The 16,735-nt window shown below is 38.8% G+C and overlaps 1 protein-coding gene across 8 annotated transcripts in view; it reads left to right on the top strand.

The window, feature by feature from the left end:
• Positions 1 to 6,744, top strand: part of ALB (albumin) — a 125,180-nt gene extending 118,436 nt beyond the window's left edge. For all 8 annotated transcript variants that reach the window (XM_040625422.1, XM_040625424.1, XM_040625421.1 and 5 more), the window contains 7 exons: positions 73 to 205; positions 1,382 to 1,479; positions 2,589 to 2,727; positions 3,303 to 3,526; positions 4,956 to 5,088; positions 5,704 to 5,770; positions 6,575 to 6,744. In XM_040625422.1, coding sequence (XP_040481356.1) covers positions 73 to 205; positions 1,382 to 1,479; positions 2,589 to 2,727; positions 3,303 to 3,526; positions 4,956 to 5,088; positions 5,704 to 5,745 — 769 coding nt within the window. In that variant the 3' untranslated portion in view covers positions 5,746 to 5,770; positions 6,575 to 6,744. The remainder of the gene's footprint in view (positions 1 to 72; positions 206 to 1,381; positions 1,480 to 2,588; positions 2,728 to 3,302; positions 3,527 to 4,955; positions 5,089 to 5,703; positions 5,771 to 6,574) is intronic.
• The last annotated feature ends 9,991 nt before the right edge of the window (positions 6,745 to 16,735 follow it).

The raw sequence follows: 16,735 nt of genomic DNA, 5'->3' as shown, positions 1-16,735 counted from the left end.
TCTTGAGGTGAGTTATGTGGTCTTTCTTGCTCATTTGTCCAATGCAATCCATTTTATTTTCATCTGAATTAGGTTTTTGTATGAATACTCAAGAAGGCACCCTGAGTACTCTGTCTCTTTGCTGTTGAGACTTGCCAAGGAATATGAAGCCACTCTGGAGAAGTGCTGTGCCACCGATGACCCTCCCACGTGCTACAGCAAAGTGGTAGGTTTCTCAAAGGGCAACAATGTAGCGCTCCGGCTGCGGATCCACAATAATGAGAAAGGAAAGTAATCCAAGAAGGTGAATTGCTACATAGTGCAATTTAGATCTTTTTTTGACATGGTTTCATTTCAGTGCCCTTAAACATTACAGCTTTAAATGGAATGGTTAAAAGACCTAGAATAGCCTAGAAAAGAAAGATCTGAAGGGAGCACTCTCTAATTTCACAGAATCTTGACCATGCTTTCTCTCTTTTTTACACTCCTAAGGACAAAACAAGATAAATTGAAATGTTAGTTAAGAGACTTAATTTAGGTATAAAGTTAACTGGATTCCAAGATTTATCAAATATCAAGAATTAGCATCTTAAGGAAGATTGGGAAATCTATTCATTTAGAATATTTTCCAATATTGGGGAAAAAGTGTAGGAATTGTTTTACAAGACATTAAATAAGGCGAGGAAACCTTGAGGATTTTTGCCCTACTTAGCTATGCTTTAAGAGGATTTTTAACATGTTTAAGATATTTAACACTCCTGGCATATATAGTGGTTTCCAAACTTCAGAATCACAGGAAAGTCATTCTTTCCTCTATCAAGAACCTACTGTATGCTGGGCACCATGCTGGAGCTGATGACCAAGGTAAAATCTCTAATCTCAGGGAGCTCAGAATCCAGCTGGAGAAATGGCTTAATAATAATGATACAGTCGTAGTCATTATTTATTAAGCTTTTATTATCTGCCAGGCACTGTTTTAATTTCATTAGCTTCAGGTGGTTTGTAGAACAATTCTTGAGGTGAAAACCATCTTTATCCCCATTTTCTTTCTTTCTTTTTCTTTTTCTCCCTTCGTTTTTGTTAATCCCCATTTTAGTGGTAAGGGTTCTGAAGCTTGGAGATAAGAGGTATAATTACACAATTAGAAAATGGGTCAGATGGCCCGGCTTAAACACCAGCAGTCGCACACTGGAGCCTGAGTAGTCTTAATCTCTTACACTACACACCCTCACCAAATAAAATAAACAGTTTGGACATATCGCGATAGCTTTGGCATCAAAGATCTAATTACATGACTTTGGGCAGAAGGGAAGAAGGATCTCATTCTGCCTAGAGCGGTGAAAAAGAACCTGCATGCGGCCCTCAGGTGGAGTTCCATCGACACAATGCTTTTATCTTTCAGCTTGATGAATTTAAACCTCTTGTGGAAGAGCCTCAGAATTTAGTCAAATCAAACTGCGAACTTTTTGAAAAACTTGGAGAGTATGCCTTCCAAAATGCGTAAGTATTTTAGTTTATCCGCTGATTTTTTTCTTGATCAATTTGTAATTATTTAAGACTTAATATATATACCACCTATCATTGAAATTTGAATCATGAAAATACAGTATATACTTTTAATCTCCCTCCATCAAGAAAGACTAGAGAGGGTGAGATAAGATGGTTAATGGGATGGAGAGTCCTATATTTGAGTGCAGTTTAAAAAAATTGGCCTCTTGAGATTGGAAAGGAAAATAGCAAATCGTGGAATGTAGGAACTGAGGATGCCCCTTGAAGGCTAAGGAATAGCTTATGGGCAAACAAAATGCAGCAGTGCTTTAAAAGGAGGAAATGGTAGGCTTTGAATAATAGTAGCTCAAGAAGTAATATATAAGCTGATGGACTAATGTCCTGATCCACATAGAGCCTTATCTATGGAGGTAAAGACAAGAGACACATCATTCAGTAGATATTTATTGTTTGGTTTACATATGTTAGCACTCTTCTGACTATGGGTGCTAGGGATAACAACAGTGAATCAGATATCTTCTCTTTCTTTGAGTAGATTGCAGTCATACATGACTTTCAGTGGTGATTAGAATTCTAAGTAAGTGGTTATTATGTGCTAGATACCATGCCAGGTTGATTGCATACTTTATTCTAATTTAATACTTGCACCATCCCTATGTGTCAGATATGATTTTTCCCACTTTATAGATGAGAAAACTTATACATACCTTTCAAATTTAGCATGGTGCTGATATATATTAAGAGCTCAGTAGGTGACTAACATAATATAATAAAAAATATTATTAAAAATAATTTTAAAAAAAGAACTCAGTAGGTTTTATGGAAAGAAAGAAGTAATAAATAAATGTATTAATATTACTGAATTATAATATGTCACTTTTCTAAGATGATACAGCACAGGTGGAAACAAAGATAAGCTTAACTAGTTACTCAGGACAAGGTCTTCCCCCATACTATTCAATCAACCCAGAAAGAAAGATGATTTTATGGATGGAAAGTCATTTTAGCTAATTTTGCCTAAGTGTTCTCTGCTTGACCTACTATGTTAGAGAAAGACAGTTTCTTGCCTGGCTGAAAACACATGAACTATTTTGTTACAGGCTCTTAGTTCGTTACACCAAGAAAGTACCCCAAGTGTCAACTCCAACTCTTGTGGAGGTCTCAAGAAAACTAGGAAAAGTGGGCACCAAATGTTGTAAGAAACCTGAGTCAGAAAGAATGTCCTGTGCTGAAGACTATGTGAGTCTTTTAAGTATAATAAGTTAATAATGATGAATTTTTGCCTTTAGATATGGACAAAGCTAACTTTCAGAAACAGGGGGGAACCAACATATATGTGCATGCATGTGTGTGTATATTTGGTAGTGGCAGCCAGGACTTGGTCACCTCTATTATCCTTAATGAGGATTTGTATGATGATAAATGATAAATTCACAAAAATTCCATGAGTTTTCAATATTTCATCCTGGCATTTAAAAATTTTCATATTCTTTGGGGTCTTTTAAAAATATGTACCCATATAAGACTGTTTCCTTCCCGCTCCAATACATATCTCAGGACTCATGTCAAATTATTTCAACCAATTATTTTCTCAAGTGAATTATTATTAAAATGTAGACATAAAGAGAAAATACTTTAAAAAGTCCCTTATTGTCTGGAGTTCTAAACTGAAGCAAATCTCTTCCTCAAATCAACCTTGGATTCGATATTGCTAGTTAAAAATAGCACTTCTTTTGGTCCACTGGAATGTAGGAGTTCATGGAAAACTTTTATTATGCTTCTTTTGAGTGTCTGCTCTCCCACCTGTTCTTTAGCTGTCCGTGGTCCTGAACCGGTTGTGCGTGTTGCACGAGAAGACCCCAGTGAGCGAGAGAGTCACCAAATGCTGCACGGAGTCCTTGGTGAACAGACGACCATGCTTTTCTGCTCTGGAAGTCGATGAGACCTATGTTCCCAAAGAGTTTAATGCTGAAACATTCACTTTCCATGCAGATTTATGTACACTTCCTGAGGCTGAGAAACAAGCCAAGAAACAATCGTGAGTAGTATTTCATTATTGTAAGTGTTTAGAGTCTTGAGAGTGAGAATTGTAAATTGAAATGTGTCACTTTTTCTGACATAGTGATTATATTCTTTAGAAAATAGTATTTAAATATTGGTCTTAGGAAGCTGATAAAAATGTCAACAATAAAATGGATAGCTTTTTGTTTTCTTAGCAAAAAAACTCTATATTGGAATCTTGCCTACAAATCATTCAGAATAATCTTGTGGATAAAAGCTACAGTGGAATAATGTCTTAAGACAAGTCCAGTAGAAAAAGATGAATAATTAACTGATGCATTTGTACAAAGAGCAAATTAGTTAGTAGAAATCATAGGAGAATTTATTTCTAGGCATGAATGGTTATTTTAAGTTTGTTTTATGGCAACCCACAGGCAAGGCAAATCTTCAACATATAACTTTTGAGAATGCAGCTTGGGTAAAAAATATATAGAAAAATGAGTTCTGAGGCTTTATACCCTGTTGCTGTCACAGGGGTTAGAAGTACATGAAATTTAGCACCATAAAGTTATCATCTCGGGGGTTCTAATCATAGCCATAGACTTATGAGTAACATCGCAAAACCCTTCTCTCTCTAGCACTGTTATCTCTGTGGATGTCAATGAAAGAGAACCACCAGCTCCCCTAAGTTTGGGTGGTTTTATTACCTATGGCCTTCCCAGTATTAACTGAAGGGGTAAATTTCACAGACCAAATATAAAGACTCTCAGATTAGAAACTTTTTAAATGGAGTCCAACAAGATAATTACGCTTTTAAGGATCAGTTTTAGCTCTTAAATCACTAGCAAATTCAATTCAATATGACATAACTCTTTTTTTTCTTTTTAATACAGTATAACCTCTAAAATCTGAATAATGTATAAATGCAATGACATATCCTTTCCAGAGACTTACTGAAAAGAGGTCTATTGATTTATTGAGATTTATTGATACTATAGATGTTGAACAATTTACATTGATTATCTCATTCGATCCTTCCACCAACCCTATGAAGGTGGCTTTTATTCTCCTCCTTATGCAAATGAGAATATTAAAGCTTATAGTGGTAAGCCTGGGCCATAGCTCAGAGTTGCCTGGCTCCAAGACTTATAATCTTAAACAATAATACAGCTGTCCTTACCATCTCCATTTTTCTTTTTCCTTTTTTAAAAAAATTGATGTGTAGTTGACACGCAATGTTACATTACTTTCAGGTGTACAACAGTGATTTGACAAGTCTATACATTATGGTGTGCTCACCACAAGTGTAGCTACCATCTGTCACCATTCAATGCTATTACAGTACCACTGACTATATTCCCTACGCTGTGCCTTTTAATCCCACGGTTTACTCATTCCATTACTTTCTTTATGTAAGTAAACTTATTTCTGATTTTTGTTGTTGTTTTGTTTTCATTCAAATGCAGTGCACTTGTTGAGCTGTTGAAACACAAGCCCAAGGCAACTGAGGAACAACTGAAAACTGTTATGGGGGATTTTGGAGCCTTTGTAGATAAGTGCTGCGCAGCTGAAAACAAAGAGGGCTGCTTTGCCGAGGAGGTACTGGAGTCTCTTCATTGCAATATGGCTAATTTCCTTTCTCGTTGCATTTGATCTGGCCGGGGCTTAGGTGTTTATATATCTGAAGGACACTCTGTACACTCAGGACCAGAATCTTATTCCACATACAATTATCTGACAAAATTACTTAAATGGCCCTCATTTTTAATCTCCTGCTGCACAGGAACATATTAGTAAATGTTCGTAGTATTTTTTCTGTTTCCAAAGTTATGATGTATATGAATATAGATAGAAGTATTTGTAAGGCTCAAGTCTTTGAGCCAAAACATTAATTTATTGGCACATGTTCTTGAAAAATGCTGGTTTGTGATTGGGTTGAATCTGAGTTTGGTTTTGTAGATTAATGGGGGAAGTTTATATTTAATGTCTGAACCATTTAATATTCCCCCTATGACTTGAAGGTAATGTTTTTATTCCTTTGGGAACAATGGATGTCAGGAAGCTTCCTTGTAGAGATTCTAGTACTAAACTGGAATTAACGAATGCGATTCATGTAAAATTAGTTTGTAATCACAAATGGCTGTATAAATGTTAATTTTTATCCTAATGGTGATGCTAATATTTTCTCCAAATCTGTCATTTCTCTGTATTCAGGGCCCAAAACTTGTTGCCACAGCTCAAGCTGCCTTAGTCTAAAAGAACACCATCACAAGCATCTCAGGTAACTATACTTTGAATTTTTATTTAAAAAAAAGCAATTTTAATATTTACTATTAAAATAGCAAAGATTGACCAACCATTTACCAAGAGCCATATAGACCAGTGCCAATCATGTTCTAAGATCTTTATATACATTGACTTATATATATACATATATAAAATATATATATTATATATAAACATATTTCACCCATTTTGGTTGTAGTATTTTGGGGGAAATTTAAAAAGAGAATATGGACTTTTTTAAAACAAATTGTCCAACTATTTTCTAGCATGAATTACCTTCATATTTTCCAAACTGACTATGAGGTCTGTCCCCACTACGAGGTTTTCACTTACTCTTTGCCCACCTGATAATACCTACATATTGTGTGTCCAAGTGAGGAAGCAACTTCGTATCTCCTGTAAATTTGATCTTTTCAAGATGTGATATGTTTTCATCCTAAATGGCAAGATTTACTTCTGAAAGTTCTAACTTTGAGAAGACACTTGTTTTGTTGGTAATTAATTTAGGTAAGAAGTAGGTGTTAAGCAAGTGACTCTGAGGAGTGATGATGAAAACCTTGGGACTTTGAAGCCTGAGGAACTGATGACATCAGAGACAAAGAGAGGACTTTACGGTATTATTGGTGTGTCCTCTCCCCCAACCCAACAGAAGAATTCCGAGTCCAGGACAGGCTGAAGGATTTTCTCTGGTGGAAATTGCAGGAATAACAATCCAAGCAATTCAACATTCATTTGAATAGATTTCAAACACTCATACGGTTTTATGAACAGTACTTATATTTGTCTTTTTGTCTTTCAGCCCCCCCTGAGAATAAGAGAAAGAAAGAGAAATGAAGACCTAGAGCTTATTCGTCTGTTTTTCTTTTCTGTTGGTGTAAAACCAACCCTCTGTCTAAAGAACACAAATTTCTTTAAACATTTTGCCTCTTTTCTCTGTGCTGTAATTAATAAAAAATGAAAAGAATCTAACATTATTGTCCAGGACTGTTATTTTTCACAGATGTATTGCCATCCTGAAAAGTTTGTAGGTTTTGTGACTATCCCACTCTTCTCTCTTTTCCCACTTCAGTCTAGTTCTTCAGGGGCTAGTTGATTAAAAGAAACATTAATAATCTTCTGAGTTATGAATCGTAACCATTCAAAGGAATATTTTAACATTATGATAATTCTGAATAAAAGGATGAAAACTGATATAGGCTTTTCCTTACTACTAGGACTAAGAAATGTGAGGGACAAAGGGGATAGAGAGGATTTTAAGGATGGTTAATTGAACTGGGAAAAAGAAAAAAAAACAACCCTGAGCCTTAAGAAAATGTAAGGCAGTTTAGGATGGCCGTACATGAACAGTGTAAGACGTTTAACCAGTTTGGAGAAGCATTGCTGGAGGGGGGGGTGAGGAGATCTGGACAAAGGTACAATGGAGAGAGAGCAAGATATCTAGGACTGAGGGAGTGCAAGCGTTGAAAGGTAAAATGTTCTTGTAAGAACTGAAATGTTACACTCAGAACTGCGCCTTTTGTCCCTGTTTCCAACGGTAACCACAGATATCAGACAACTATCTATGAATTTACATACCTAAAGTCATTTATAGCCTTATTAATTCATGTACTTTAAAAATTTTTATAGAATAGGTTTCATATGTACCTGCCATCCACAACCTGCTTATTTTTTCATTAATGATGATGCTTTAAAGTTTCATTTTAAGTATGATGTTTGCAAAAGATTTTGGTACCAAGTTTAAAAAGCCTCCTTCCATTTCTGGAATGTTGCATCCCACAGCTGCCCAGCCCCTAACCCTACCATTCCCACCCACCACCTACTTTGGCCTCACCAATGACTATATCAAATACTTTTCCACATTGGATGCAATCATCACAAAGTGGGAAGAGAGCCCAGAAGGGGAGAAGTGGAGATGGTTGGCACTGGCTGGTCAAAGACACTGGAGACAGATCTAGAAAATTTGGGGTAAGATGCTTTCACAGAACTGGACTCACAGGAGCGGGTCTGGGTGCCCTGTCTGGATGGCATTGTCACTCGGCCAGTGAAGGGGGACTCAAAACTTTTGGAGAAAGTTCCAAAACATGGAACTCCCAGAGTTCAGCTTCCCTGCTTCCCGAGGGGTCAGATTCCCCTGGGGAGCTCAGACATTTGAGTCTGAGTGGTCCAGGAGCCCAAGGCCTGCTCTACAGCTGACAGACTAGCCTGGCAAGCACATTATTCTGGCTGGATGGCTGTTACAGTGTGCTTGTGCTGTACAGTGCAAAAATTTGGGCCACCAGAATGGTGCAGGCACACTGGTGTGTGTGTGCGTGTGTGTGTGTGAGAAATGCTCTTCTCTTCCTTTCTTATGAGGGAGCACATGATATTCACATGATTTATTGTCTGGGATGTTAGGATTGAGCACTTGGTTAAGGTAGTATTTGCCAGGTTTTTCCACTCCAAAGTTACTATTTTTCCCCTTCCATACTCTATTTTTCGAAGCCCATTGCTAAATCTAGCCTTCACTCAACCTGAGGGAGGGAGAGGATGAAGCTCCTGGAAGGGGGGTATTGACATATATCATTTAGAATTCTTCTGTAGGAAAGATTTGTCACTTCACTCCATTTATTCTTCACTTTATATTAGTATTAATTCATGTATATTCACTTTGTACTTTGGGTTATAATTCAATGCTACATTATGTATTTTGTTGGCCTAATTATTTCAGCTTTGGCCTTTGTGAATTCTTTCAGTCTGGCTTCTGTATCCCTCTGACCTGCCCCCCATACTTTGTTTTTTGAGCACTTCTTTACTTTCTGGCACTTTGAGATGCTCCAGGCTCATCTTGTTATTTTCCCTTCCCCAGACCTGGAAACAGCCATTTCTTCAAGGAGCTTTGGTTCTATTGAATAGATAATGGTATTTAAACAATAATCTGAGTGCTGGTTGCACTTGTTAATGAGGTCTCACTGCTTCTAGACTCTTTTAGGGAAGAGAGCTAAGCAATGTGGGTTTGTGTACTAACCCGTGTACACACATACCTGTAATTATTCTGTTCTATCTATCTACCTACCTATCTATGTACATATGAATTCATACTGATGTCTCTGACTACTCCCAGGACCACAAAGTTCATTCAAGCCTTCCTTTCTTACATATTTATTACTTCCCTTTTTGATAGTGAGAAATTTGGCTCCCATTACCTACCATACATGTACTTATTTGTTCAACCCCAGGATACATACTAAAAAGTTTCAAAATTATTGACCCATACCTCCATGTGAAACAAATTTACCAACTAGAGTACAGTGTCTATACACCTTATAATTTCCAGTCAAAACCATATTTTTCAGTTACTTAGCTCCATTTTTCTCTTACCCTCTTCTGTGAGGATGTGACTGGTGAGTTTTGGGTGACTCATTCACTTACATTGGACACAAGATGAATTTAGGGTCTGGGAGGTTGACTGACTTTTGGCTTGAGTTGCATGCGTGGGCCCATCCAGCAGCTTTTTCCTGTATGTGTTCCAATAGGATAGCCTCTGTCTACCATATGCAAAGGTGGTAGATGGTGACAGGTGTCCTTTATGTACTCCTTTCCACTGGCACCGAGGGTGGTCACTCCAATCCCTCCACAAATTCCACATCAAGTGTCAGGTAGTCTTCAGGGGTGGATATATCTATCTGTTCCAAGGGCTTTGGAGACAATTGCTCTGCAATGCCACTGGGCCCTTCCAGTTGATGTCCTCTCTTGCCCCTGTCAATCTGGTTATATCATGCTCCCCTGCCAAATAGCTTAAATCCTGCCACACATCCCTTGCAGGAATGGAATCACTCTTCTTGTTTCACCTATCATCCCTGTTGGTGCTGTGTGTGGAAACCAGAAGTGTGGTTAACATTGAAAGAGATCACATTCTAGAGATGCAGTGATTATGATCAAAGAGTTCAATAGGAAATATGGGTGGAAGATGTGCTGATCTACGTTTCTGCTGAGAAAGTCATAATGATAAATTTAAGATGACCAGAGACTTGCTTTTGTGGTTATCATCAAAGAAGCACAATGGTAGCATTCAAAAGAATCATTGGAAGCCAGGATTCATGGTGACATGATGAATGATGCATCACTGTGAATACTATATTAAATAGATGATAATTGAGAACTATAGAGGCAAGAAGGGAGATTTATTTGTTTCAATACAAATAGGCTCCAAGGAGCCATCACATCATGAATAATAACAGCATTGCTCCCTTTTTCTTGAGATGGCAGATAGAAAATTAGCCAGGAATGAGATGAATTTGAATGAAGAAGATAGTACTGACAAAGAGATGGTATCTGGACCCAAACAGGAAGATATCCTGTCTGGACATTAGGAAGAATCTTCATGTGCACTGACTGGACACTAAACAAGCATATAAATATCACTTCTCTCTCTGTTCATTAATGTACATCTTAAGCAATAAATTAATATACATCACAACAGGCTGGTGTTGTATAAATCCAGAGGACATCGTTAGTATGGACTAAGATGTGAAGAGTGCCACCTGGAGTCAAACATCACAGGCCCAGTTATTTTTATTACTATTGTTAACATTTTAGGGTTTTGGTTTCAGAAGGGGTGGTTGACCGTGTGATGGGCACTGTTTTATAAAGGATGTGTGGGCTATGTGGACATGACACATGGAATCACACAGTTTCCACCCTTGCTTCTCGCCTGATGACTCTCTTTGCTCCTCTTCAGTCACCTTATAACATGATTATCCTTCTCATCTCTTTTTTTCACCTTCTCTTTAAGATTCTAAGCAGTTTGAACTTCATACTATTCCTTAACACACCAGGCTTTTTTATGGCTGCTTTTTCCTTCTACCTGGGATGTCTTTCTCTTTCTTCCTTGTCCGCTTAATTTAACTGAAAGGTCATCTTCTTTGAGGAAACATCCCTGCATGAAGTTATTCACTTCCTTTCTTGATGCCCCTTCACTTTTTGAACTTGAATTATTATAGCATTCGGACTTTATTATAATGATAGTAGATTTTATATCCACTTTAAACATACAAAATCTGAGTCCTAGACCTGGAATTTGAACACACATGGTGCTGACTCTTGAGAGCAAGCCCATTTAATGGTATCAGTTAATTTATATATCTCTCTTCAACTAGATAGTGTTTCCCACCAGAAGGGACACAAATTGGAAGTTCATGTGTCTCTCTTGGCACTTAACATAACCTGGTACATAATGCGTATTCAATACAAATTAGAGGAATAAATTGATTTATGCTAAGGTCTATAAATATTCTAAACCACAGATCACAGAATCTTGGCTTAAGATAATTTCTTGAGCTTCCAAAACAGTAAATATAGTAAAATGAATTTTATGCAAATTTGAATCATGCAAGTTTGTGCTTTAAGATATTAATGATGATATATTTTATTTAAAAATGTGAAATAATGAAGATTGCCCCAAATTACAATACCTCAAGAACTGAATGTTTAAAGCTGATTAACCTAGTTATGTTCCATATGATGGTGTCGCTTTTGCATCAGCTTAATTGATCTAAAATTGTCCAAATTATCTCTCAGGTGAGTAACTGACCAATAAGTACGTGAATACTTGTACGACACCAAAGAAAGTGCTTCTGCATTTTGAGATATGTCTTTTGGGAAAGGTAGACTCTTTTTTTCTGACTAATAACATTTTATTGTTTATAAAATGTTGCATATGATGGTTGACATATAGATAGATGCATTTTGTCCACTTAATTCATGTGAACCTCATGTCATTTCTTTAGCACTAGACTATTAGCAGTTACCAGGACAACATATGAAAAGTAACACATGCAAATGAAAGATCCTTTTTCCATATTTACTGTTTGTCTTCACTCAGATCTTACTGAGTTCTGTCTAGTGCATATTTCTCCCTTTATCCACTTAGTCAGTTGATACCTGCACCCTAAGGGCTGGTTCCTTAAAGAGCTGGTCTTAAGAATCTCGAGGGAGGAATTGCGTTAAAGACAGTGTGACCGAAAACGAAGGAGCAGTATCACCGGGGGTGTAGTAAGCGGCAGAGAGAGGAAGTCCCTCCTGTTTGGGTGGGGGAAGGCTCTCACCCACCTCCAGCAAAGTAATTGGTTTGGTGATGTGAGGAGCCACACAGCCGAGTATCACGAGCACTTCCAGTGATGGAAGGAGACATCAACAAGGCAGAAGACCACTCTGAAGCTTCAGATGTGGCTAGCCCATGCTTGGCACTTGGGTACAAGGGTAGATAGAGGCCATGAGGGAGCAGCGTGCAGGGTTAGCTCCAGTGGCTATCAAGCAGAATGTGCGCCAAAGTGAAGATGCCTCTGCATTACTGGAAAGACAATCCCTTGATTTTTTTTTTTAAATTGTGATAAGGAAAAAAATGTAGATCGCCACCAAAAATATCCAGATATTGGATCCACTGCTTGCTTTCTTTCTTTCTTTCTTTCTTTCTTTCTTTCTTTCTTCTTTCTTTCTAAGATTTTATTTATTTATTTGACAGAGAGACACAGCCAGCGAGAGAGGGAACACAAGCAGGGGGAGTGGGAGAGGAAGAAGCAGGCTCATAGCGGAGGAGCCTGATGTGGGGCTCGATCCCAGAACGCTGGGATCATGCCCTGAGCCGAAGGCAGACGCTTAAGGACTGCACCACCCAGGCGCCCCCACTGCTTTCTTTCAGTTGAAAGATTGGCTTTTCTATATTCCGAACAGTCTCGGATAAGAGAGCTGGCCTCTCTAATTTAGTGATGGGGTGGACCACAGATTCATTGCTTGAGACAAAACTGACTCAATGCAAGGATGACTGTGAGGTATGGAGGAGGGAAATGCAGGTATGCTCTGGCCCATTTTATTACCTTTCTCATGACAGAAATTTCAGGGCCAAGATGCAATTCACTCACAAACTTCTTATCTCCCACATAATACTGGAAACACATATGTTCTTATTCTTTTTTAGAAATGTCAAGAGTAAGCAGCATTGCCCTAAAATAAACAGAAATAAAGAGGACTTGTTTAGAAATACAAAGTCTATGTTCTGGGAAGCAGTGCGATTTTCTTAAGAACAATAGATAATAATTCTAGTTTTATTATTTCATGTATTTTCTATGAGAAGAATGTATATTTACAGGTGTGTGTGGGGGGGTGGGTGGGTGGTTGTGTGGGTGTGTTAGTCTGCTCAGGCTGCCACACAAAATACCACAGCCTGGGTGGCTTAAACCAAAATTTACTTTCCTGTAGTTCTGGAAAGTCCAAAATTCAGTTTCCGGTGAGCACTCACTTTCTGGCTTGTGGATGGCTGCCTTTTTGCAATGTCCTCACATGGCAGGAGAGAGAGAGAGAGCAAGCTCTCTTGTGTCTATTCTTTTAAGTACACTCATCCCGTGATGAATGTCCTACCCTCATGACCTTGTCTAAACCTAATTACCTCCAAAGGCCCCGTCTCTAAATACCATCACACTGGGGTATAGGGCTTCAACATATGAATTTTGAGAGGGCACAAACATTCAGTCCATAACAGTTACACGAAATTTCTGGATCATGGAGGGGATTCTTCTACATTTCCTATGACAATGAGCCATTTCTCAACCTTGCTAAGGAAAGGGAGTATCCAGCAATTACACTGATGATGACATAAGGCCAAAGACTCCCTTTGCTAATTCTCACAACGTGCCATGGCTGCAGCAGCTAGGAAGAGAGGGGTCCTAGTATTTCCTCATCAGAGAAAGCGTATGCCATTGCAACAAAGCATGTAGAAAGTGCTTTTTCTGTACAAGTTATTGTTCAAGGGCTTTTTGGAGCTGGTCTCAAAGTACGATTGTTTCCCTCAAGTAGTTTATCATCTGTTTGAGTATGTGGCCAGTTCAGCTGTTTCAAGGACCCATGACTAGCCTAGCAGGAGCAACAGACCCATATAAGGAGAAATGCTGTTCATGGAACAGAGGTTTTTGTGAAATGTATTTCCAGTTGACCTTTAACTGACTTTGCCCTATCTCTGCTTGACTCATACTGATGTCTTACTTCACCTTGCTGACCCTGTGACACTGTGATCCTTTCAAGTTGGGCAGGCAGATTGCCAGCATTTTCTGACTGATTCCTCTTACTTTGTTCTTGGTCTAGAAGGGAAGAAAAACATGTTTTCTCCCTGAAAACCAGAGGCAAAATCCCTTTGATGAAGGAATGAAGGAAAATACTTTGATAGCTTCTTGGGGTGTGGGGGTGGGGGGGGAAAGCAAATATGAAAGGGGGCCTCCTCCTTCCAAAGCATGATTTAGACAGGCTCAAATTAAACAAAGGGAGAGATGATATGCTCTGCCTGAAAACAGTAATAAGAACGCAAGTAGGAGGCAGAGCTAGATGAGAAAAGATAAGAAAGGAGTGGGGGAGAGAGCACAAGAAAAAGGGGAGGTTGGTCAGGGCTCCACAAGAAGTCAGGTTGTGTTGATAGAGCTGAAAAGTCCTTTTTATGTTTGATTTCAAGTTCTTTGATATAAACTTGTGTTGGAGGCCCTTTGAAAAAGCGAATGGGGGATCTGCAACATGGGGTTCAGGACAGGGAAGAGACAGCACATATAGGAAAGAAGATAAAGCACAGGGAAAGAGAATTGAGCAGCACCAGGGAATAAGAACCAGAGGTGTCAAGGGTAAATGCAAGCAGTCCTCCCCTACTCTTGGATTCCTAGAAAACTGGGGAGGATGATGGTGGTAATTCTGGTTGCTCTCTATAGGTGGGATCAGCATGGGGCTAAATGTAATTAAATCTGAAGGGACAGGAGGACCCAATCGGGTTGGAGGTCTTTGAAGACATTCATCATCTATTGGCATGTGGATTATGTCTGCCTCTGCACAGTTTGTTTTAAGTTACAGGACTTGCAACCAGACTCATCAGCTTCCTCCCAAGACCCTAGGTATTGTTCTCTTCTCAGATCTGTCCCAGGGCCTCTAGACCTTAAACATCAGAGAAAATATAAATGTCACCATGAGAGGGGTATTTGAATCAAATGAATGAGTGAGGGCAGTTAGTGCATAAATCCTGACTGCAACAATCTAATTCAGTGCCATGCATTTCCTACTTACGAAGGTTCTGCTTTGTGCCAGACAGTGTGTAGAGAGGAGTCCTTGAACCCAAGAAGTCAACTGTCTAGGAAGAATCCCATAAGCTTACAAACATGACATAAGGTCAAAGAAGTCCCATGTGAAAACAATCTAAACGGGATTATAAATTGTCAAAGGTGAGAGGGTTTTTGTGGTTTTTTTAAAGATCTTATTTATTTATTTCAGACAGAGACAGAGTGAGAGAGCAAAAGCTACGGGTGGAGGGAGGGGCAGAGGGAGAAGCAGACACCCTGCTGAGCACGGGCTCATCCCAGGGTCCTGGGATCATGACCTGAGCTGAAGGCAGACACTTAACTGACTACTCAGGCACCCCGAGAGGGTTCTTTTCTAGTTAGGGAATAACCAGATATACGTTCGTGGAAAATTATTTGATACAGACCTTAAAGGATGGAAAAAGTTTTTACAAGCATCGATGAGGAGGGGGAAGTGACATAAAGGACAAAAGATGAAAACCATACTTTCAAACAACCAGCCACTCAAACCAACAAAGATCACAATAGATCCCAGAAGAGTAAGTCATCTGGTATTGTCTGAGGGGAAGGCATTTTTCTAGTAGCCACGTGTACAGCTTAACGGCTTGGAAGAAGAGTACATCTAATACGTAACACTGATAACAATGGTAATCATGATAATAATCACTGTTACTGAAAAAGTGTCTTTAGGTGTCAGATACTTTAAACACATTATTTCATCTGTATATTAAAAAATTCAGGGGAAATATTATCATTTCATTATAGAGGTAAGAAAATTAAGAATCAGAAATTATCTGCCTAATGTTAATACGACTAATACCTGGCACAGCCAAGATTAGAATCTGTCTGATACCAAAATCCAGTTTACCGTGCTAGGTTGCTTTGGAGCATTTTCATAGATTTATGAAAAAGTAAACAGAATCAGCAATGGAAAAGTGTTTGACCTGAACTGTGTACTTAGGGCTATGCTTTGAGCAATGACACATATAGATCAAGGGTTGTTTGCAGTTAGTAGGCAAACTGCGGTTCAAAGCTCTTCTTTTTTGTTGTCTCTTAAAATCTGGTGTTCCTCAGGGTACCTCTTTTCACTATGAGCTCTCTTTGTCCTCCAATCACATGGCTGCAATGACCCACTACAAGTTGATGATTCCTGAATCTCCATCTCCAGCCTTGACCTTGTCCCAAAGGACAAGGAGCACTATTCGACTGCCCATCAACTTCTCCACTTGCAGGTCTTCAAGATACTTCTACATGCAAATCCAAGGTGTTCTGCTTAATAATTACACTAAGTCAACAGGCTAAAACCCTAACTTTTTGAGTAAACTGGCCACTCTGTCTTAAGCTCAATATATCCCGAACTGAACATGTGTTCAGTAAGTAAGTCCCTGTGGTTTTGTCTCACTCATATCACTTGGCTCTACCCACAACTGTCATTTTCCATTAGCACTACTCTCATCCAGGCTGCTTCCCGGACCGCTTTATTGCAAAAACTTCCTAAGTGGTCTTCTTCATAATCCTGTTCCCTTTTATAACAACAGAGATGGTTTCAAAACACAAATGTGATTTTTATCAGTTCCCTCTTTAGCCTGACATTCTCTTAGGATGTGGTGTAAACTTGATTTAAAAGGTCTTTGAGATGTGACCCTGCAAACTGTGCCAGAAATTCCCTTTACAAAGTAAGTTTCCCCATCTTTAAAGTTCGTGTTTCATTGAAATTACATTTCTTCCAGTTCCTTAAATATGGCATGCTCCTACGTCTGGGCCTTTGCACTGCTCTCTACATTTGTCTGGGACATTCTTCCCTCTCTTTATTTGCCCCACCTCCACTTTTTTCTGCTGGTCTCCACTGAGAGGTTACTTATTCCACGAAGCCTTCCCTA

This window comes from Ursus maritimus, unplaced genomic scaffold (genome assembly GCF_017311325.1).
Source record: "Ursus maritimus isolate PB19 unplaced genomic scaffold, ASM1731132v1 scaffold_8, whole genome shotgun sequence".
NCBI classification, from domain to species: domain Eukaryota; kingdom Metazoa; phylum Chordata; class Mammalia; order Carnivora; family Ursidae; genus Ursus; species Ursus maritimus.
This window is presented reverse-complemented; position numbering and strand designations above follow the sequence as displayed.